The sequence below is a fragment of the Squalius cephalus genome (genome assembly GCF_949319135.1).
Source record: "Squalius cephalus genome assembly, chromosome: 12".
NCBI lineage: Eukaryota > Metazoa > Chordata > Actinopteri > Cypriniformes > Leuciscidae > Squalius > Squalius cephalus.
Window position 1 is genome coordinate 14090991 of NC_137133.1, and position 24110 is coordinate 14115100.

Consider the following 24110-nt stretch of genomic DNA (forward strand, 5'->3'; position numbering starts at 1 on the left):
TAGACGCCTCTGGGAAAACGCAGCATATGGGCAGGAAAAGAGAGAGAGAGAGACACTAGGTGCAGAGACTAATAACTCTTGACAGCGCAAAATGGACTTGAAATGCCATTAGAATGAAGAATTTTATCTCATGCTGTTAGTGCCAACCTGCTCTACTGTACCAGCAGGAGCACTGGGACTCCTCTTAGTCAAATATATCTTCAAAATATCAAGAATTGATATCTGTTAATCAATTAAACTGAATTACAAATAGTATTAATGCCAAATGAATTGCTGATTAACTAATGGAATTAATCACATATATCCAGTGCTGGGTAGTAACTGATTACATGTAATCTGGATTACGCAATCAGATTCCAAAAATGAAGTACTTGTAATTAGATTATATTAGATTTTCAAATACTAGTAGTCAGACTAGTTGCTTTTTATTGATTAAATGGTTATATATTATTCAGACAAATGCAGTAGCCTAAGTCATTCATAAATTACTGACTTTAAAGCATGTCACTTATGCATTCCGAAAGCCTTCTAGTTTTGTGAAATTGGACACACAGACCAGACACTAGTCAGAAGACTATATTGCATGGTAAATTGAGAGCCACAAAGCATTTGACCACAGGAATTACAGAAAGAAAAGAAAAAAACAGTGTTTTCTCAACATTGCATATCTAATCAACTCATGACGAACACATTCAATTCATTTAATTGAGTAATTTAACAATGTATTGCCATGTCTTTTGAAGGCTTTTGTCTTTCAAACACATATTTATATTTTTTTGTTATTATTTTAATTTACAATTTGTCTGATTTATTTAATTATTAGCTTTTTATTAAACTCACAAACCCCCTGCAGTTCCTTCACAAACCCCAGTCTGTGAAACCCAGACGTAATGTAATGTTTAATGCACTTAATGTTGTTGATAACAAAGAATGGAATATATTTGATTTCTCTTTACATTTTTAGTAAAATTAATAGTATTAAATATTAAATTACTGTAACTATAAATATATTTTTCTTTTCTTTTTTACATTATTTTATTAACCACACCAAATTAATGCATTAAATTCACAGCCCTACTTTTAAATGATCATTTTGATAGACACTTAGCTCATTTTACTTGCCCTCACTCCATATGCATTCTCGTCTTTACCACACACACACACACACACACACACACACACACACACACACACACACACACACACACACACACACACACACACACACACACACACACACACACACACACTCACACACACACACACACTCATTCTGTCTAATGATATTAGAGTAAGTGGAACAGTTATAGTCATTTATATCAACAGCTGCTTTTTGCATGCATTAGACTACTCTATTGAGTGGGTCAGATCTCATTTCTATGCAAATCAGTGGTACAGAATCTCCCTGCATACTATTTGTGACTTATGAAACTATACAGTATATGAAGACTGAATCTGGAAACCAAATTGGACATCTTAGACACATTTGATATGAGAGGTTGGAGTCATTCTGAAACATTCACAAACCATATTCCCAAATGCGCTTTGTGGGGGCAAGAGAACATACAGCAGGTACCAGATGTCAGAAGTCCTTTCTGCGATTTCTAAGATAGCTTTACACGTTTCATTCAAAAAGAAAAGCATTCTTGATAAAGCTAGGAAAAGGTTGAAAACATAGCCTACTTACAATTCAACACCGAAAAAATGCAAAATGTCTAAAAATAGTTAGCCATAACAATCGTATTAAAATGGATTATATTGCCTTATATTTGTGTGTGCTACATTATGGAAGGCGTGGACTTTTCCATTTCCTTTGAAGAATGCAGCTTCTGAATTGGGACACAGCTTTATTACTTCGTGATCTTTAAAAAAAGTATGTTCTATATAGTATGAATGTGTGTAGTATGAATGCATAGGCCTACTACTCTCTTTACATAGGCTATTGTTTTTCGCCTGCTATATACTAGGGAAGTATGCATATTTGGATGCAGCCAATCAAATAAATCTGAAATGTCATACACAATACGTGAGGAGCGCTGTGATGTATGGTGTTGCCTGCTAAGTAGAGCATACCAAATCATTCACTTATGAGATTTCATTTCAGTCAGGACACTTCCCCAGAAGGTGGCTGCTCATGTAGGCAGTAGATAGCAAGACAACTCTCTTGGTTTTGAAACCGAGCCGAGCAACTGCCACTAAGATGAATGAGAATGCTAAGGAATATCTTTCAGGTATTAAAGGCTTTGCTGGTGTAAAGAGGCCTGCGGTCCTAACTGAGGAGGAGCTGGAGGTGGCAGTGGGCTAGCTGGAGGATCTCCCTGGTTTCTGCTTCTGATCTGGTCTCCCTCTTTGTGGGAGAGTTAATAATACGAGTGGCTGGTCTTGGCAGGCCTTCAGACGGCAGGACAACAATACGATTAGCCGAGTCACAGTGCCGCACACGGTTGTCCACTGAGTCACCATAATGAAATCAGGAAGCAGCTCCTCTTCATCAGAGGAGGGCCTGGAGGGGGGAGCCAATGCCAAGGAGGAAAAAATGGAGGACAGGCAGATGAAGCTGGAACAACTACACAGTGAGGAAAGCTGCTGAATCCTAAAGGGAGTGTCCAGTGGTTTCTGTCTCTCTTTCTTCTACCATCTTCATTTTTCTCACACTGGCTTGCTCATCCTTTGTCTCTTCCTTATTTTATTCTCTCTTCATAACATAATATTCTCTGTTGTACAGTCTCAGTCCTCAGTTTCTAATGTGCATCACATCTATATGTCTACTTAGCACACGCAGAAGATGGGCAAATAAAATTATTTAGATTTAGATTAGTTGGAAAGACAAAAAGACAGTGGGGTCCAAATGTCAAAAAAAAAAAAAAAAAATTAAATGCATTATTATTATTATTGTTTGGATAATAAAAGTAACAATACTTATAAAAATAAATTATACTGTATTTTATATATACATATATATATATATATATATACCCTGGATCACAAAACCAGTCACATGTCGCACAGGTTTATTTGTGGCAATAGCCAACAATACATTGTATGGGTCAAAATTATCGATTTTTCTTTTATGCCATAAATCATTAAGGTATTAAGTAAACATCATGTTCCATGAAGATATTTTGTACATTTCCTACCGTAAATATATAAAACATTTATTTTTGTGAGTGAATGCAGCACAATCGCGAACATAAATGGACAACTTTAAAGGCCATTTTCTCAATGTTTCGATTTTTTTGCACCCTCAGATTCCAGATTTTTAAATAGTTGTAACTCGGCCAAATATTGTCCTATCCTAACAAACCATACATCAATGGAAAGCTTATTTATTCAACTTCCAGATGATGTATAAATCTCAATTTCAGAAAATTGACCCATGTGACTGGTTTTGTGGTCCAGGGTCACACACACACACACACACACACACATACATGTCTATATTACTAACAGGGGACTATCGCTCTACACTGGCCAAGAGGGGACTATGGTTTCTAGACATTTTGAAGAAACAAAAATTACATACAAAATTTTCTTTTAAGGTCTTTTTTCATAATATAACTTTAAATATGCATTTTTAAATTTTTTAAAAAACATGCCAAGTGGGGACCTGAAACTCTGACCGATCTCTACCTATACAACAGGGGACTCTAGCCTGCAATTGAACTGTGTGTGTGTGTGTTTGTGTGAACAGTGAAGTTAACTGGCAGTGAAGTCTGTCTCCATTTTGTAACTTGTATGTATATATATATATATATATATTTTTATATATATATATATATATATATATATATATATATATATAATATATATATATATGTATATGTATATATGTATGTATGTATGTATATGTATGTGTATATATATATCAAAAATTTTATTGCTTGAGGTTTGACCATTTAAATCTACAACAGGGTAAATAATACAGACTGCCCGGCGGCAAATGTTTTAAAAGCAGAGGCGAGAAGATGCTTCTTATCATTCATAATTTTTTTTTCTTTTTTAACACTCTCTCTTCCTAGACACTTTGAATTGGTTGTGCAGTCCCTAACAATTAACTTGCCATTGCATACACACATACACACATACATGTCTATATTACTAACATAGGGGACTATCGCTCTACACTGACCAACAGTGGACTTCTGCCTGCATTGGATCTGTGTGTGTGTGTGAATAGTGTCTTTATTTTGTAACTATAACTATAAGTTACATTATATATCTTTTATCTATATGCAGTCCCTAACAATTAACTTGCCATTGCATACACACATACACACATACATGTCTATATTACTAGCATAGGGGACTATCGCTCTACACTGACCAACAGTGGACTTCTGCCTGCATTGGATCTGTGTGTGTGTGTGTGTGAACAGTGTCTTTATTTTGTAACTATAACTATAAGTTACATTATATATCTTTTATCTATATGCAGTCCCTAACAATTAACTTGCCATTGCATACACACATACACACATACATGTCTATATTACTAACATAGGGGACTATCGCTCTACACTGACCAACAGTGGACTTCTGCCTGCATTGGATCTGTGTGTGTGTGTGTGTGAACAGTGTCTTTATTTTGTAACTATAACTATAAGTTACATTATATATCTTTTATATATATGCAGTCCCTAACAATTAACTTGCCATTGCATACACACATACACACATACATGTCTATATTACTAACATAGGGGACTATCGCTCTACACTGACCAACAGTGGACTTCTGCCTGCATTGGATCTGTGTGTGTGTGTGTGAACAGTGTCTTTATTTTGTAACTATAACTATAAGTTACATTATATATCTTTTATATATATGCAGTCCCTAACAATTAACTTGCCATTGCATACACACATACACACATACATGTCTATATTACTAACATAGGGGACTATCGCTCTACACTGACCAACAGTGGACTTCTGCCTGCATTGGATCTGTGTGTGTGTGTGAACAGTGTCTTTATTTTGTAACTATAACTATAAGTTACATTATATATCTTTTATCTATATGCAGTCCCTAACAATTAACTTGCCATTGCATACACACATACACACATACATGTCTATATTACTAACATAGGGGACTATCGCTCTACACTGACCAACAGTGGACTTCTGCCTGCAATGGATCTGTGTGTGTGTGTGTGAACAGTGTCTTTATTTTGTAACTATAACTATAAGTTACATTATATATCTTTTATATATATGCAGTCCCTAACAATCAACTTGCCATTGCATACACACATACACACATACATGTCTATATTACTAACATAGGGGACTATCGCTCTACACTGACCAACAGTGGACTTCTGCCTGCATTGGATCTGTGTGTGTGTGTGTGAACAGTGTCTTTATTTTGTAACTATAACTATAAGTTATATTATATATCTTTTATCTATATGCAGTCCCTTACAATTAACTTGCCATTGCATACACACATACACACATACATGTCTATATTACTAACATAGGGGACTATCGCTCTACACTGACCAACAGTGGACTTCTGCCTGCAATGGATCTGTGTGTGTGTGTGTGTGAACAGTGTCTTTATTTTGTAACTATAACTATAAGTTATATTATATATCTTTTATCTATATGCAGTCCCTTACAATTAACTTGCCATTGCATACACACATACACACATACATGTCTATATTACTAACATAGGGGACTATCGCTCTACACTGACCAACAGTGGACTTCTGCCTGCAATGGATCTGTGTGTGTGTGTGTGAACAGTGTCTTTATTTTGTAACTATAACTATAAGTTATATTATATATCTTTTTTATATATGCAGTCCCTAACAATTAACTTGCCATTGCATACACACATACACACATACATGTCTATATTACTAACATAGGGGACTATCGCTCTACACTGACCAACAGTGGACTTCTGCCTGCAATGGATCTGTGTGTGTGTGTGTGAACAGTGTCTTTATTTTGTAACTATAACTATAAGTTATATTATATATCTTTTATCTATATGCAGTCCCTTACAATTAACTTGCCATTGCATACACACATACACACATACATGTCTATATTACTAACATAGGGGACTATCGCTCTACACTGACCAACAGTGGACTTCTGCCTGCATTGGATCTGTGTGTGTGTGTGAATAGTGTCTTTATTTTGTAACTATAACTATAAGTTACATTATATATCTTTTATGTATATGCAGTCCCTAACAATTAACTTGCCATTGCATACACACATAGAGACCAATATGCAAAGATAAACATATACAATAAAAAATAAAAATTATTAGCAAGAATGAAGATGAAAAAAGAATGAAAAAAATAAATAATTTATCAAAGTAAAAAAAAAAAAGTATATATATATATATATATATATATATATATATATATATATATATATATATATACTGTATATACTGTATATATATATATATATATATATATATATATATTTATATATATATAGCTAACGTTACGTTTGCAACAACATTTGCACCGGAGGAAGAGACAAACGCTTAGAAACGCCCATATAGCTAGCATGATGCCTTCTATTTCTAGATGACAAAGACAAAGTTTACCAGTACTACGACACTATAACAAAGGTTAGCGGTACTTATCTGAACTAACGTCATGATCACTGCCACTAGATATAAAGAAAACGTTGCTTTTTCACTCTATTGTGCTATTCATAAAAAAAAAAGATAAAAAAAAGTGTCGTTATTGTGCACTGCTGCTCGTAGACTAGCTCCAGTGCTCATTGCTGCATTGTTAAATGATAGCAACTCGCCAGGACACTTCACCAACTCTCCACTCATTCTGTATAGTTCTAAAACAGGCTGAGGCTATTTTTGAGACATTTGAAAAATGATATACATATCTTGAGTGATTTATGTACCCATTAATCGACAGTGGTGGTTAACCTGCAACATGGGCTTTAAGTAAACACAGCTGAAAGTGAAAGCTGGTGAAAAAGATCGTGTAACATCCATTATTTGGACTTGGTTCGGATTTAAGCCGCCCGACGAGCAGCAGCAAACTATATAGACAGAGTGTCTGGGGTAACAGTTCGGTAAATTAACACACGACTAATCCGTTCTACCACCTCAAATTCAAAATGAAACATATCACTGAATACCAGCGCGCGCATATTATTCCCAATATATCTTAGTGGTGTAGCACATAATCTCTGTCTGCGCCTGATTTTAAGAAGCATTGTTGTGTTTCTTTTTAACTGAAAAGACATCAGTTAGACAATATTCTAATTTTAAATTTGGGGTTTCATAAGCTCCAGGCCATAATAAACATTAGACCTACTGAAGTCTCTGCAGCTAGTGTACTTAAATTTTATTTATCTGCAAAATTATGTTGTATACTTACAGTTTTGCACAATATATGCTCTCAAAACAACATGCACCCTAAAAAAAACAAAAAAAACATTTAGCAGTTGTTTAGCAGGGTCTGTGTAACCTTTTCTGAAATGTTTTTTTTTTAATAATATATATCGTTATCACAAGAGGCTGCAATGTATATCACAATATGGATTTTAGGCCATATCGCCCATCCCAAATTGATAGCCTATAGTAGTTGATAATAACATAGGCCTACCTAATGTTGCCTACGGACGGTAACAGTACAGTAGTAACCTTTTACAGTCTATGAGTAGAACAGCTTTCTCAAGCAGTTTATGATGCATTTTGGAAACAGAAGATGACCCCCTGGTATAATGCGCCACATGGCTTGAGAAACCCGTTCTCAAAGACTTACTTTTATAGTCCAGTTTTGTGTAGCACACATATTCTGAATGTCTTCGGCATAATTTAAATGAACCATTTTAATCTAGATTAATCTAGATTAATTTCAATATTAATCTAGATTAAAACAATTAATATATGCCCACCTCTACCGGAGGTCAAAACTCAAAGTTTTATGTTGATTTTCACATTTCAAATGTTCAGTTGGTTCAGTTTGAGTTTTGACTTACAGAATATGTAATGACGTAGTAATATTATTCACAATAACACTCATAAACCAGTTCTTGCAATTAGAATAAATAGTGAAAAAATGCATACCTACAGCATGTTGAATGAAATCAAGTTAAAGTTTATTTAAGGTCCACACACTCCTAAACTGAAGGTTTCTTACTTGCTCTTGCTGCACTCCTGACAACGGAAATGGTTTTTCACATAATAAACCATTCAGTTTATCACATAGAAAATCTCATAAGCTCACTAAAAGAGCCCCCCCTGCGGTAGTGCAGACTTTCCACCCTCAGTGATGAGTGCCTAAATGTATACCACAACATCAACGATATATTGCTTCTGAAACAAGTTGCTTTGCTTTATATAAAATAAATAATTAAATAAATAAAAGGGTAACACCAAATAAATTATATTAAAAGTTACAAATACCATGAAATATATTAACGAAAAGCACGTGTAAAATAGTGATTTTTTAAAACAACTTAAAAAAAGACAGAAAATGATCGATCACTCAAATAGTTTGGACATAGTCAATCATTTCAATGTTATGACACACTGACGCTCCATTTACATGAACTACCAATGTTATGACACACTGACGCTCCATTTACATGAACTACCAATGTTATGACACACTGACGCTCCATTTACATGAACTACCAATGTTATGACACACTGACGCTCCATTTACATGAACTACCAATGTTATGACACACTGACGCTCCATTTACATGAACTACCAATGTTATGACACATTGATACTCCATACGCAAGCTCCCAGTATTGTGACATAAAACATTGATACTCCATACGCAAGCTCCCAGTATGTGACATAAAACACCGATACTCCATACGCAAGCTCCCAGTATTGTGACATAAAACATCGATACTCCATACGCAAGCTCCCAGTATTGTGACATAAAACATCAATACTCCATATGCAAGGTCCCAGTATTGCTATAGGTTCAATACTGTAGACACAAATTTCTCTTGATAGTGATTATTCGGTTGTGCACAAAGTATTTTACTGCTTTCCATTCTCTTTCATTACCAATTAAAATCTTGTTTTCATTTAAGAATCTTTCACAATCCACTTTTCCAGGGACTTTCATTTCCTTTAGGAAATTCTTGAAATGATGTTCAATAATTTTACTCTCCTTCTCTGACCAGGTCTTTCTGGACTTTCCTGTTAAAATAAATTAAGAAATTAAGTAAGTAAATCAAATTAATTGAATTAAAGAATAACCAAAATTTGAATAATGTAGATTTTACAAGCTGAAGAGCACAGACAATTCTTAAAATACATGTCAAGATGTTTCATGTAGATACAATTTTTTTATGCAAAGTGGAATAACAAACCCTTTTTATTTAAAGGCAGTGGTGAAATCCTAAAGAATGGAACTGCCTCTCTTGAGGCTGCGGTCGTTATTGAGGTGGCAGCCCTTTTTTCCGAATGATCATCCTCTGTCATCCTTTTTTCAGATTCAGCATCCTCTGTGTCTGAGTTGCTGGAGCCCCCTTCAACTGTAACAAAATGAGCATTCACATTCTTTAAAACTAAAAGTAGATTTTTACAAAGTGTGGACACTATGAATTGTTTAAACAAAAGACATATACACATAAGTAATTTACTTACAGTTGATGTTTGGCGTTATGTCCTCCAGAGATTTTCCTTTAAATTTGCCTATTCCACTTTGCAGGGCAAACAGAATTCTGCTCACTTTTGCAACTTGTAAGGTTTCTTCAGGCAGTCTGTAAAACTCCCTATGGACTTCAATGTTGTGACCCATGAAAGTTGCTAGTTGGTCTAGTTCATGCGTTTGCAGGTTAAGTAGCTGAGAAACTGTGGCTACATGTTTTCTCAACTTTGTAGATGTAATGTTTTCTGGGTTTTTAGCCCCACAGCTTTCTGCAAATCGCTTTAAGCAGTCACAACCACGGATGCTCTCCTGTGATCCATAAAAAGGACGAGCAAATATGTAGGGATTGCTAGGGGAAATCCCAACATCTTCTCTAGTTTTAATTAGAAGTTCCACAGATTCTGTTATATTTGTGGGAAATAGTACTGGTACTTTGCGGCCTCGTTTCCCCCGTACCTCTACTCTGGTGAGATTCTTACAGAGTTTCTTCTCAAAAGGTGAAAGGCTCTCCATAATTTCATCCTGAATCATCTGTTTGTTTCTCTGCAGGTATGTTTTGACTTCCATCCTTGAAACCTCACCTTCTCGACGCCGATTGAATAATATTAGCTGTGCTAGAGTCACCTGAGAGAGATCACTCCATGACCTTTGTGATGTGTGTTCAATGTGTGCTTTTTTGTTGACCTCCTCAAGACACTTTAGATGATCATGGAGCTTCTTTATGTCTTCTGCTAAAGGCAGCATTTGGGGACTGTTCCACTTTTTCTGGTACAAAGTTTTCAGTGCATTAGATGAAACATGAATTGTCCATTCTAGTTCAATTAATTTACTGAATTGCTCTGCTCTTCCCTTCAATGCATCATCCTCTTGACGTAAAGCCTCTCCCTGCAAAATATATGACACTTTCACAAGGGAATGACGCAGTTTCAGTGCTGTTGAAGGGACTGAGAATCGGTTGGTTGAGGAATCAAATCCAGTCATCTTTTTTACTCCCTCAAGTACTGTGTTGAACTTTCCTGGGTTGATCAAGTCCTTCAAAGCAACAATGTCTTTATCAATAGTTCTTGTCACTATAAGAAGTCTGGCAAGTTCTCTCATCTTATTTCTAATGTCTGCCCGGTGCCGTGAAACTTCTCCGTTTTTGAGGAACATTCTCTCACCCAGTGACAGAATCAACGGGTCAGATTTCACCACTTGAGTAACGGTATCATATGTCATATCTTCAATAATATTTTTAAGTCCACTAGAAACGTCAGAGTCCATTGGCAACAACAGAGAACAACTTGCCTGAACTTTTCGTTTCACTGGCATATTTTCTTTGTCTTGTAATTTGCAACGTTTGTGATGTCTCCAGAGATCTGTTTTGACATACATAGCAAAGCAAAACTTGCAAGGCAGATAGTCTATTGCTGTTGACTCACGAGTTGCTTGTCTTTTTGGTATGATCTGTCCTTTCCCAGAGGATAGGACTGAACTGTTATGGTGGTAGTTTCCCATGTTCCTTACTTTGGTTAATAGAAGAGTACGCATGTTTGAGCCTCTGTTGTGTGCAAGTGCCTTTGCAACTTCAACTTTTTCAGAATGTTTCTGCTGTAGATGTCTTGCAATTTTTGGATAAGGCTTCTCACAGTAAAGACAGTAATTCTTCTTGTCATAGATGCGTTGATGTACACTGTTTGAGGACATTTTCACTTTTATTTGATTTTGTTGAGAGCTACAGCCGTGGGCACTTTCATCTATTTCTATCCAACTCTTCATAAGTGGTTTTCCTTGGATGCGTTCTGCAACATGTCCTTTAGCTTTTTTTGTGTCGTCTTCTTCTTCTTCTGAGATTTCCAGGGAAAAGGAAACCTGTTGTTCAGTGTTGTTCTGAAATAAAGAACCACACAACTGAAATGTATTTGTAAATAATAACAATGTTATATATTATAAAGTATAAAACCCTTAATTACCATTTCAGACTCATATAAGTCCTCCTCAGTGTGAGAAGATGAATCCATCTCATCACTGCAAACACTTTCTGGCTTATCACTGTCGGTACTCTCTAGGATGTCCATCTCATCTGACGTTTGGGGACAGAAATCTGCTGTATGGGTTCTGTCCTGTAAAACAATAACAGTGTGTGAAATCCATGTCCATGTTTGTTTTCTATCTAGAGCCTGCTGATTCTAAAACACATACTGTGTTTTAGAATCACTGTTGTCTTTTTGGTCTTAAACTTTTTTTTTTTTTTTATGAAAATGAAAAGTACTTACTTCATTTTCATTCACATTGCTGTAGTTGTTTGTGATTCCAGTGTAATCCGACTGGTGTATGAAACCTGTAAATGCACAACAATTGTTAAGGATATCCAATAATTTAAGGATTTTTTTTCTACATTCTTGTAAAATCTACAAAGTTTTATTAATGAGGTGAAGAGAAAAGTGTAAGTCTTGGAACGTACATGTGAAAGACTGAAGGCATTCCTCAATGGTGGGACGTTCTTCGATTGAATTAGACAGCATTCTGCTAATAATATATTTTTGTCTTGTCCATCTTTCTTCACATTGAAGAGTGAAGTTACCCATTCTGACATTTTGAGATAGCCCAACTGGATCCTTGGAGTAGGGTGTAGTTGTCTGATAGGGGTGTTGCCCATCCGTCAGGATATAATGAACCAAGCATCCTGCTACCTACAAAATAAAATAATATTTACAAAAATTTCAGAAATGGTCACAACTAAACTGCAGAATGAATGAAGATGATTAAAATGATGACAAAATGCTGCTGTGCTCAAATGAAAGCTGCTCGAATATTAGCATTCAGAACAATTGAACATAGAACAAATGTATGCATTTTTGACAGAACTGATTACAAATCATATTGATCACATACTAAAATAGTATTGTAACTGCATACATGTAACCTGTTAATCCATTTGAACCCAAACCTAAGAATTGTCATCCCCAAATTAAATAGGGGATGTTCATGAAGTTCATTGTTCATGACATTTTTGGAATAGAAGCATAGTTGTAGTCTAATTTTAACCCTTTCATGCATGAATTATGATAACCTTAGTCAGTATTTTTTTTCCCTATGTGTTTTTATTCCTCTTAGGGCATGAAAAACAAGATTTTTTACAAATTTTTCAAAGAGATCTTCAGGTGTCCACTTGAGTGGACAGCATGCGGTTATGGTTAAAAACGAAGATATACTGTATTAAATATAAGACAATAATCAAACAGATAAAGTATGTGAATTTAACAAACTAATCAAAACAATTATATCAAATCATGTGAAACTGAAAATATAAAATATATACAACAAATATAAATTAAAAATATTGGAAAGGCTTCGTACAACTTCATACAAGTTGCACTTCGCGTATCTTTGATATCAGAACATGAGGACGTGATTCCATCAGAATTTTCTACAGACTGTCAAGGCACAACTGTGGAACCCACTCAGATGTTCCCTCCAGTGCACCAGAGTATGGAGATTTACCCTTATTAGCTGATAATTCTGATTATGTTCAAGATGGACATGCACATTTCTATCATAGCCCTCCTCTGAGAAAACCTAGCATTACATTTTTTCAATCTCATCTGAAATGATCAGTGTTGGATGTAATGCATTACAAGTAACATGCATAACACATTCAGATTACTTTTTGATGTTACAAGTAAAGTAATGTGTTACAAGTAACATGCATTACCTAATCAGATTACTTTTTGATCTAACAAGTAATTAACTACAAGTAATGTGCATTGCCTAATCAGATTACTTTTTGATGTAACGAATATATAAACGCATTACAAGTAACATGAATTACGTATTCAGATTACTTTTTGATGTTATGAGTAAAGAAACGCATTACAAGTAACATGCATTACAAATTCAGATTACTTTTTTCGATGTCAATGAAAATTACATTCTAATAATACAAATACATTTATTTACAGTAAAAAATTCACTGCAGATCAAGTTTTTAAGTTTTAACATTCCCATTATAATTATGAATTGTAGCTGAAATATAGCAGTTGATGCATGACGTCCACTACAGTGGACATGTGATTAATCAGAGTTTTCTCTCAATCTAAAATCAAAACTTGGAAAATTTTACTGTGATATGACTCATTAGATATTGCTTGAGTCTCCTAGGATAGAAGGAATGGGTGGATATTCCGGAGCAACTTGGCATGTCTGACTGACCCTTGGCCATCTTGGTTTGGAGGGGAGAAAAATCGAAACACAACGGCTTGCCCTTGGTTGCAATTTATAGGATGATGCACCAGGGTCCAATGAGGCTGATGTGCAACTTTGCCATAAAAACCCATGCAAATTCAAGAAAATGCTTTATTAATAGCTGTCCACTGTAGTGACCACTATACGTGAAAGGGTTAAAGAAGACACTTCGCAATTTGTTGTCATAAAATCATAATTACAATCATTAAGAAACATAATATATAGGCTTAAGTGTATTGTAAAGTTTTTAGAAAATATTTTTCTCATTGATATTTTATGACAAAACAGAAATTGGTTCTTGTTAAAGTACAGAAACCCAATGAAGCCACAGACCTGACCATGTTTAACTTAAAATCTGCAGATGATAACTCTAACGGCCAGATTAATTTACAGATTGCTCCAGCACAAACCCTTTCACATCTACTGCAGTCAGATTCACCCGTGTTCACTCTGAAGGAATCACTCACATGGCTGGTGCACTTGTAATGACACATGAAGGATGTTAAGAGGCTAAAAGCAGGTTTAGTACTTGCCCCATTGAAGTCAACAGGGTGCAAATTGTAAAAAGAGGATAACGGTGTAGGCAACACCGATTTTTGTCGTTCAAATTTACAAAAAAATGTGCTCAATGTTAAAATTCTCAGCATCAAACCAAGACAATTTATTAGATCAAAACCATGTTATCAAAACTTATAAGGCCTTTCAAGTATTTAAAATACATTCTCTTTGTGATCTGATGAGGCTTAGAGGATAGGATAGTTTACATACTGTAATAAAGGCTAAAAGCTATAATAGTTAATGGCTATAATAGTTAATGCACTTCACAAAATTGATAGCAAAAAAAAATATATATTTTCTTTCTCATGGTATTTTTATCAATATGGTACACAATTATCCTATTGAATCGTTAGGGTCAAAAGTACTCACAAAGTAGTCCAATTACATTACCTAAAATTATTTAGATTACAGGATTGTAAATTATTTGTAAATAATATTGTAAATTATTGTAATAAATTTAATAAATTGTATTTAGATTGTAATCTAGATTAATCTAGATTTCATCACTGACTGCAATTTGTGTCATGTAATTTGGAATGAGTAACTGTGTACAATACAATACTTAAGTTATAACCAGCACTGTGATTGGAAAATCATGGAACATCATAATTGTATTTGTTTTAGTAAACGTTCTTGACTTTCTGCACAAGGTCATAATTATTTTGTTAATGAATGGATGCTCTATACCAGTTTTTAATGCTCTATACCAGTGGTTTTCAAACTTTTGAAATGACCATTTATTTATTTTTTGTTTACTTTCTATCACCTTATTTGTGGAGTAAAATGAAACTAACTCAGCTGCATATTTTTGCAGTATTTTATTTTATTGATTTATTGAATATTTTTTTTTAAATCAAAATATATTTAGCATATTTCCTTAGGCCTATATAATATTATTTTATATTATTATTTTAATTTAATTTTATTTCATTTTTATGTAAGTCCATTTTCATTAAATCATCAAGACAACCCATTTTTTAAATATTGGACGCGACCAAGGGTTTGAAACCCGCTGCTCTTTATTGGTTACATTGATTAATTTAGGATAAAAATATAAATAAATAAATAAATAAAACTCCACTCTGAAATGTGAATTAATAATGAGAATCCATCAATATTTTTCCAAATGTGTTCACTTTTGAACTAAAAACCCAGAGGAATGCTGGAAAAGTCTCAGTTAAGTAAGTTCCCTGGTTCCCTGAGTAGGGAACGGAGACGTTATTCGTCGTCACGTCGTAACTCGTAGTGACTATGAAAGGGAACACTTTATTTTGATGGTCCCTTTTGAACATTCTACTAACTATAAATAAATGTGCAGCTACATGTCAACCAACTGTAATTACAGTATTAGTAGACTATATCTGCTTAATATCTGCTAAAATTTGACTGTGATAAACCCCAATAGACATTATACTGACTAAATATATAATACATGTCAACTTATTTTTACTCTAACCTACATTTTAGTCTCTAGTCTACTTATACTCCTGTAGTACTCTAATGAGAATTAGTTCACATGTAGTTGTAACATTACTTATAATCAACAGAATGTGTTAAAGAGACCATCAAAATAAATTGAGACCAAACATTGTGTAGTCAAATGCTTTCATGATGACCATATAGCAGATTTTTTCCTTTGACACAAATTAAGAAATTAAATTACAGTCACCATGAGATATTTATAATAAAACAGAGGTAAAACATTTTTAGGATTGAGTCTTAAACCTTTTAAATAATGTATAATTTGCCTTTTATTATTATTTTTACATTAAATCTTAAAGTAACTTTGATATAGTGTAATTAAAAAACACTTCTGTGTGCCGGCGTCCTCCCACAAATTAACAAGTTTTAACATGATATTTTCAACCCTTACCTGGATATCTGATTCTTTCTTGTACTTGTATTGCATGCCTCCAACATCTTCATAACTCGACCAAGAAAAAGATCCAGCCATTTGAGAGAGCAGTGTGGTTTGTGCCAGATCAAGTTTTCTGCTTGCTCCAAAGTCTGCGATGTACAGTTTATTGCTTATATCTGTAGAAAAGTAAAAATGCTCACAAAAAATGTAACACTTAAAATGATATCCACATTATCATATGCTCATGCATTTTAAATGAAAATTTCTGCTGATATTACAGGATAATTATAGCTATGGCTAATCCACAGACTGCTCTTACCAAACAAAATATTTTCAGGCTTCAGGTCTCTGTGCAAAATTCCATATGAATGCAGTTCCTGAAGTCCTTGCAGTAACTCCTGGCAGATCTCTAGTCTTCGATTCTCTATCAGGCTTTTTCTTTCAGGAAAATCCTTGTTTTCAATCAGCTCCATCAGACTATATTCACAAAGAGGTGACACAAAATAGGCAAAGTAAGTGTCTTCCAACACTGAAATGTGTTGCAGAAGGTGCTCTGCTTGTAAATTTTTTGAACTCAGGAAATGAGCCATTTCCAATTCAGTTTTGGAAACATGTTTGGCAACTCGTTTCACTGCAACTTTGCAGTTGTTGAAGACTCCTGGGAAAATCTCAGCAGCATTGCATCCATTTGCAATCTTCATTTCTGTGTTGATAACAAGGTCATCCATTTTCATCAAACCAGGCTTTAAATCAAAGTTTTCAAATGAATTCTTCCATCGTGATTCCTGTAAAATGCAAAAAAGCAAAAGCATATTGAAATGTAAGAAATGTTTTACAGTGTATATAGTTATTAGTAAACTCAGCTGAAGGAACAGACCTCTCTATATATATTTACCATATTTTCCTTGATCTCTCTGAATGTGGAAATACTGGTTTTCTGAAACAAATTACATTAAAAGCAATCATTAATGTAGTTAACATGAACATATAATGAGCACCACTTTTACAATATTTCTTAATAGTATGTAATGTTAATTTCAACATTTAGTAATGCATTATTAAAATCAAAAGTTGTATTTATTAACATTAGTTATTGCGTTGTAAATGTACATGAACAAGCAATGAACAGCTGGAGTTTAATTAACTTACATTAACAAAGATGAATAAGTATTGTACCAAATGTGTTGCTTTTAGATCATGTGAATTAAGACATTAACTAATGTTAACAAATGAAACCTCATTGTGTAAGTGTTACCTAAATAATTAGCTTTTTTAAAGGTAAAAATTGTACAGCAGTATTGTTGAGGATAAGAGAATCTTGTAACACTTTACAATAAGGTTTCATTAGCTAGCATTAGTTAACAAACCAATAATGAACTGCGCTTATACAGCATTTATTAAACTTTGTTAATGTTATTTTCAACATTTAGTAATGCATTATTAAAATCAATTAGGTAATACGTTGTAAATGTACATGAACAATCAATGAACAGCCGGAGTATCATTAACTAACACTAACAAAGATGAATAAATATTTTACCAAATGTATGGCTTTTAGTTCATGCAAATTAATACATTAACTAATGTTAACAAATGAAACCTTATTGTGTTACCATATAAAAACTATATAAGTGTTACCTCAATAATTTGCTTTTTTAAAGTAAAAATTGTACACTTAAACAGCATTTATTAAACTTTGGTTATTGTTAATTTAAAAATGTACTGATACATCATTAAAATCATAAGTTGTATTTGTTAAAATTAATAACACACTGTGAAGTAACATGCACAAACATTGAAACAGCTGGATTTTAACTAATATTAACAAAGATTAACCAATACTGTAACAAATGTATTGGTCATTTAGTACTAATGTTAACCAATTAACCTTATTGTAAAGTGTTAGCAAGTTTTCCTCACCACTTGATAAAATAATGAAAATAAGACACCAACAAATAGAAATAGAAGTTTAAATACCTGTCTCCATGGGCAGTTAGGATCTCCGTAGTCGTATAAAATTTCTTCTCCTGCATTGATTTTTGTTAACGCAAATGCACACAGATGTGGTCTTTTCTTTTCATCCATTATCTATTGGTTACAAAAGCACACAAACACACAAATGAAAACAACAAAAACATCATTTGAAAAGTCGCCTAGTTTTTAATAATGTCAAATAATGCTACAAGATGAGGCTGTATAAAAGGTGTAATTGAAACAAAGAATAAGAATACATTAAAGACAGACTTACTATTTTAATTTTGCTGTTTGGCTTGATGTGGTCATCATTTATGAATCGTCCTAGTCTTTCTGTATCTTGACTGCCATCAACACTGTGTGGTGAAATATTTTAAAAACACTTTTGAATTGTCATAATGGTATTATATTTCATTGGAACATTCATTAATTTAATCTTACCAGTAAGATTGTTCCTGAAAGGAGTAGAAATACAAAAATGCTGCATTTTCAGCTGAGTAGTCTTTGAACAGGTTCTCTCCTTCAGATCCAGTGATGTGTCTTCCAACATACTCCAACAGGAATTCACCTGGCTCAATGTGTTTTGTGGCAATTACTCCAAAACCTAATAAATAGTATAAATACAAGTAAATTAATAGTATGATAAAAGATTCATGAAGTTATTCAGGTTGTCTAAATTATTTTCAATGGTATTGTTACTTCGAAAACAACTGTATCTACATCTTTATAAAAGTGTAAAAAAAATAATAATAATAAAAAAAAAAAAATCAGATTTTCTGTCTGAAAAAATCAGACACTAAATATTCATCATTTCCATTATTACACAGGCCCCTCACATTCTAACTGGCAGTTACTTACAAATAATATCAAGAGCACTCACACATTTACATAATAGTGTTTAATTTAGAGACATCAGCAGCTTATAACATAAATACTGGCAGGAAAACAGATGTAAATCCACCTTTAACTGGTCAAAGCAATCATGTTTTTTCCCCTCTTGCGTGTTTTGTTTTAACAGCCTGCTTTCTCTAGGTTCATATTTTAAACCCAACCCTTTGACATTAAAGGAATAGTTCACTTAAAAATGAAAATTCTGTCATATATACTCACTCTCATGTTGTTTCAAACCTGTATGAATTTCTTTCTTCTGCTGAACAGAAAGGAAGATATTTAGAAGAATGTCAGTAACCAGACAGTTTCTGATCCCATTGACTTCCATAGTAGGAAAAAAATTATACTATGGAAGTCAATGAGACCAGAAACTGTCTGGTTACTGACATTCTTCTAAATATCTTCCTTTCTGTTCAGCAGAAGAAAGAAATTCATACAGGTTTGAAACAACATGAGAGTGAGTATATGATGACAGAATTTTCATTTTTAAGTGAACTATTCCTTTAATTAGTGACCACACTTAGCTTTTATTTAAGTTTTGCAAAGTCATACAGTATTGATGGGAGAATTGTATGTAGTAACTTACCTTTCTCTTCACTCATGAATTGTTTCTCAAATGTGTCTTTATCTTTGCCAGAAGCAATGAAGTACAAAGCTTCTTTTTCAGGAAAAACTCTTCTGGGTCTCATTTTCCTGTGAAATATTTAAAATTATTTTATGTAGGATTACTTCATATGCAAAATAAATAAATAAATAAATAATACCTCTTTAGAATTTCATAGAAAATAAATGATTGAAAAGATGACACCGTGGGTAACAATTTAAAATGTAGTAAAAAAAAAAAATAAAAAAAAAAAAATTACCAACAATCTGATTATCAATAATATTACCGGTAATATACATGCATATTTACATTGTAAGAGGATATCAATATTTTATAAAATTAGCATTTACAAATTATCATAAAATATATAATGTTCAACTTACCTCTTAATTTGGAAAGAAAAAACTGAGATGAGAAATGTCTCAGTGCGCTTTTTATGAGGTTCTTGGAGGTAGATACAGTCTTTAAACTATAACAGAAAGATAACTCTCCAATGTAGGAAACAATCGCGTATAGGAGCTGTCTTCCAAATGGCAAAACTGAAGTGTGAGTTAGGAACATAGAATAGATGATACACATGCTGCTATCTGAGCAGTGATTGGGCCGACGCCCACAGATTAGCCACAATTACCCATCATTACTATTGGTTCTGTTATGCAAATTTATCTGTGAATGAAATCAAACAGCCAGTTCAAAATAAGTGTATAGTCCATTGTTTTTAAATTCAGTTCAAATTGTAAACATCAGTTGGATCAGGAAAAATTCCTTTTCCTCAATTACTATTACATACATTATAATTACTCACTTTTTTTCTGTACGTATAGAGCACAGAGCACAAACCTATACCAGTGGCAGATAGAAATGATAAAGTTAATAAAGAAAAAAAGTAATTTCACACAATGTAAATAAATATAAAAATATTCTCATTTAATGTAAATCAAATGGTTATATAGGACGTAGCATTTACCATGGGCATTCATATTTATGTTGGTTTAACTTAACTTGTATAGCACATCTGAAAAGAAAGCTCATACCACTTACTTAAGAGTACCTTGTGTTGAATCACAAAAAAAAAACAACACTGCGTATTAGCTGCGTATTAGAATTGATCTCAGTCCACATTAAAACGACTGCAAACGCGGATCACGTGACCATTCACCAACACTGGGCATGTGCGTGCCGGTGTAAACCTAGAGACTTTCAAGCATAGACTGTAAAAAATGTTTTCAAACATCAAAATATCATTTATTAATATGTATTTGTGTCAAAATGACATATAAACATCTTTTCCTATTCCATTTTGCCAGAAAACGCTTCCAACACGCTTGCGTGTCGCAAGAAAAATAGGTGTCGGTTATATTTCTAGCATGCACGCGTTTACCGCGCCTGAGACGCGCCAGTTTCTTACTGTAAGAAACTGTTCCAGCGGGTGAAGTTTACTGGTACTGAATATTACCTGTGTATACTCCATGACTGGTGACACCCAATCATAGAGCCGAGCGTGAGCCTCTGCGTCATCGTTTCTAAAGTCCTCCGTTTTGACCCGTCCACTCTAAAACGCCCTCCGGAGATTCAAAACGAAAAACGGGTCGGCAGCGTTTCTAAACTTCTCCGTTTTGGGTCTCCGTTTTTGCCGTTTTAGTGTGGACGGGAGGTGCAAACGTAGCAAAAAGTCTTCGTTTTTAAACGAAAATGCAGTAGTGTGGACGGGGCCTAAGGTAAAACTTTCACAGTCTGGCCTATGTGTCTATGACATGCTGTCCTTTGAAGCTCTTCTCCATAGAAATGCAAATTGCCTGCGGGGGTATTTGGGGGGTAGGGTAGCAGTCCACCCAAGGACTGGAAAACAGCAGTGAGGAACCATCTGATCAGAGCAATTGGGATATGTTTCAATCAGCTCTGTAATTTATATACAGTCAAGTCACACCACAATTATTTATACCACTTTATACATTATAATTCTTTAAAATGTTCTAAGACAGCCCCCATTTTACCAGGTGGGGAATAAATGAGACACATATTTTAAAGGTATACAAGCTCAAATATAAAAACTGTAATACAATTGATAATAATTGATAATACATAATTTAAATATGTTTTCAGTTAAAACAGCTCAAACATGCGTCTGAGAAAGCGTTGTCTGTGAAACTGGGGGCATAGTTTTAGAGACACCAACCTCAAATTTGAATCTTAAAATATGCCATTGTTTTGTCTCAAGATTCACACCAGTAATGTTTTTTTTTTCTTTGCACATTTATAAAAGCTACTTAAATGAAAATGAAATGATAAAATGAATCTACTTTATTTTTTTATTTATTTTTTACCAAACGTTGAAGTATTAGTTCCAACCAACATTTGTAAACAGCATCGCAGAGTTGTGGTTTGAACGACAGCTCTCGATCTGTGATTTGAAGCATAGTTTCAAGTTTACATGGCATGTGGACTCAATAAATCATTATCTTTACAAAAATAAGCAAGCTGACATTCAGTACAACCTGTGTCTTTTATTTAGAATACATACAAATGTAATTTAAGTCTTTTAGTTTGTCAAGAGATTTAAAGCACCATTTTTGAAAACTGCGCAAGCTCTACTATGTAAGAACAAGCCTATGATTGAATCTGGAAATAAATCAAAATAACTGAGTGAAATTAAACACAGTCATGCCATGTACTAACATTATATGTTTGATATTTAATTTATATCAAAACATCTAGCATTAATTTGATCTCAAACAGATTCATTAAATAAATTATACAGATGATAAAGCCTACTTGTTACAACTGAACTGGTTATTTACAATGTTTTGTATAGACAGCTTAGATGAATAGCTTATTTAAAACAATTATATAGTCACCCCCAATTTTGGTGAGTGATGCATTTATGACATACCAAAAATATCAAAGTTTCTGCTCAGAAATCATTCTGAATAGGCACATAACCAACATATATTTAGAAAGCCATCACTTGAGTGTTTACAGTTCAAGACTAAAAATTTATCAGACTGTTATGAATATTGAGATATATAAGCTCAAACATAAAAACATCAAATATTAAGAATATATTTATTAAATGTATAAAATATTCTGAGCTTCAGAATATCAAATCTGAGGATGATCTCTAAATGCATTTTATGAAGCCTATTGTAAGACCAAATATCTTATTCCCCTGTAAACACTCATGTAGAGTCATTGACTCTCATTGTCATTTAGAGTCATTGACTCAACATGTCTGGTTGGTCTGGTGAGGAGAAATGGCCCATTCATGTAAATCGACGAACATTTAGCACCTTTTCAAGAGACTTAAAGGGTTAGTTCACCCAAAAATGAAAATTCTGTCAGTAATTACTCACCCTCATGTTGTTCCAACCCCATTAGACTTTCGTTCATCTTCGGAACACAAATGAAGATATTTCTGATTAAATCTGAGTGCTGGATCACTCCTCCTGCAGGCTTATGGACACCTCAACTTGCTGGCCCAGAAAATGTATTATAGACATTGTTAATATAGTACAAGTGACTCCAGTGGCTCAATCTTAAGTTTGTAAAGCGACAAGAATACTTTCTGTGCGCAAAAACAAACAAAAATAACGACTTTATTCCTCTTTTCATTTCCTTCTCTCTGGACCTCGAGGTTTTTTTTTACATAGTGTAATATAACGTAGCGGGCTATTGGGCGACTGTGGTCATGTGTGATACGTGGTGACGTGAAACACAGACGCGCTACGCTATTACACTACGTAAAAAAAATCTCTCAGATTTCATCAAAAATATCTTAATTTGTGTTCCGAAGTTGAACGAAAGTCTAATGGGGTTGGAACAACATGAGGGAGAGTAAATACTGACAGAATTTTCATTTTTGGGTGAACTAACCCTTTAATCTTCATTTTTCTTTTATTCTTATTCTTTTGTTTGAATTCAGTCATTAATGCCTGTATCCCTGTATTTTTTGCTTGGTCATCTAAATCTCTGTCATTCCACTATGCAAGAGCAATACATCTATTATCTTAAGTCTTGTTAGAAAACCAACAACAACAACAACAAAAAAAAACTGTTCTTGAATTAAAAAAAATAAATAACATGATTTTATGAAATAGGAAGCTCATGTAGAAGGTGCATTAGCTCAACAGGCAGCCTCAAGCTACATGACACAATATCATTTATTAATATTACACTCTCACTTAAAGCTCACTTTAAAACACAATTGAGTATTTGTATCATATTTCGGTCGCAATTTAAAATGGTTTCAAGTCAAAAAAGATTATTTAAATATGTTATAGGCTATTTTGCATTTTTTTATGAAGCAATGGGCTATTTTTACTCACATGCATACTGTAAACATTCTTTGTTCCTATACAATAACCAAAATCGAACGGAAAT

At 33.8% G+C, this 24110-nt stretch overlaps 2 protein-coding genes across 11 annotated transcripts in view; both read right to left on the minus strand.

Moving 5' to 3' along the window:
- The window catches only part of dab1a (DAB adaptor protein 1a), a 196739-nt gene that overhangs the window by 51352 nt on the left and 121277 nt on the right, over positions 1-24110 (minus strand). The window lies entirely within an intron of this gene.
- Positions 8085-22270, minus strand: LOC307168840 (uncharacterized protein). Its single transcript, XM_079889118.1, has 15 exons — positions 20539-22270; positions 20117-20399; positions 19716-19822; positions 18680-18842; positions 18513-18594; positions 18242-18352; positions 17160-17201; positions 16584-17049; positions 16280-16440; positions 12068-12296; positions 11880-11944; positions 11577-11726; positions 9621-11493; positions 9344-9508; positions 8085-9170 (listed from the first exon to the last, which is right to left on the minus strand). Exons 3-15 carry the CDS (start codon positions 19816-19818, stop codon positions 8950-8952), a joined length of 3831 nt encoding a protein of 1276 aa, XP_079745244.1. The 5' UTR covers positions 19819-19822; positions 20117-20399; positions 20539-22270; the 3' UTR covers positions 8085-8949.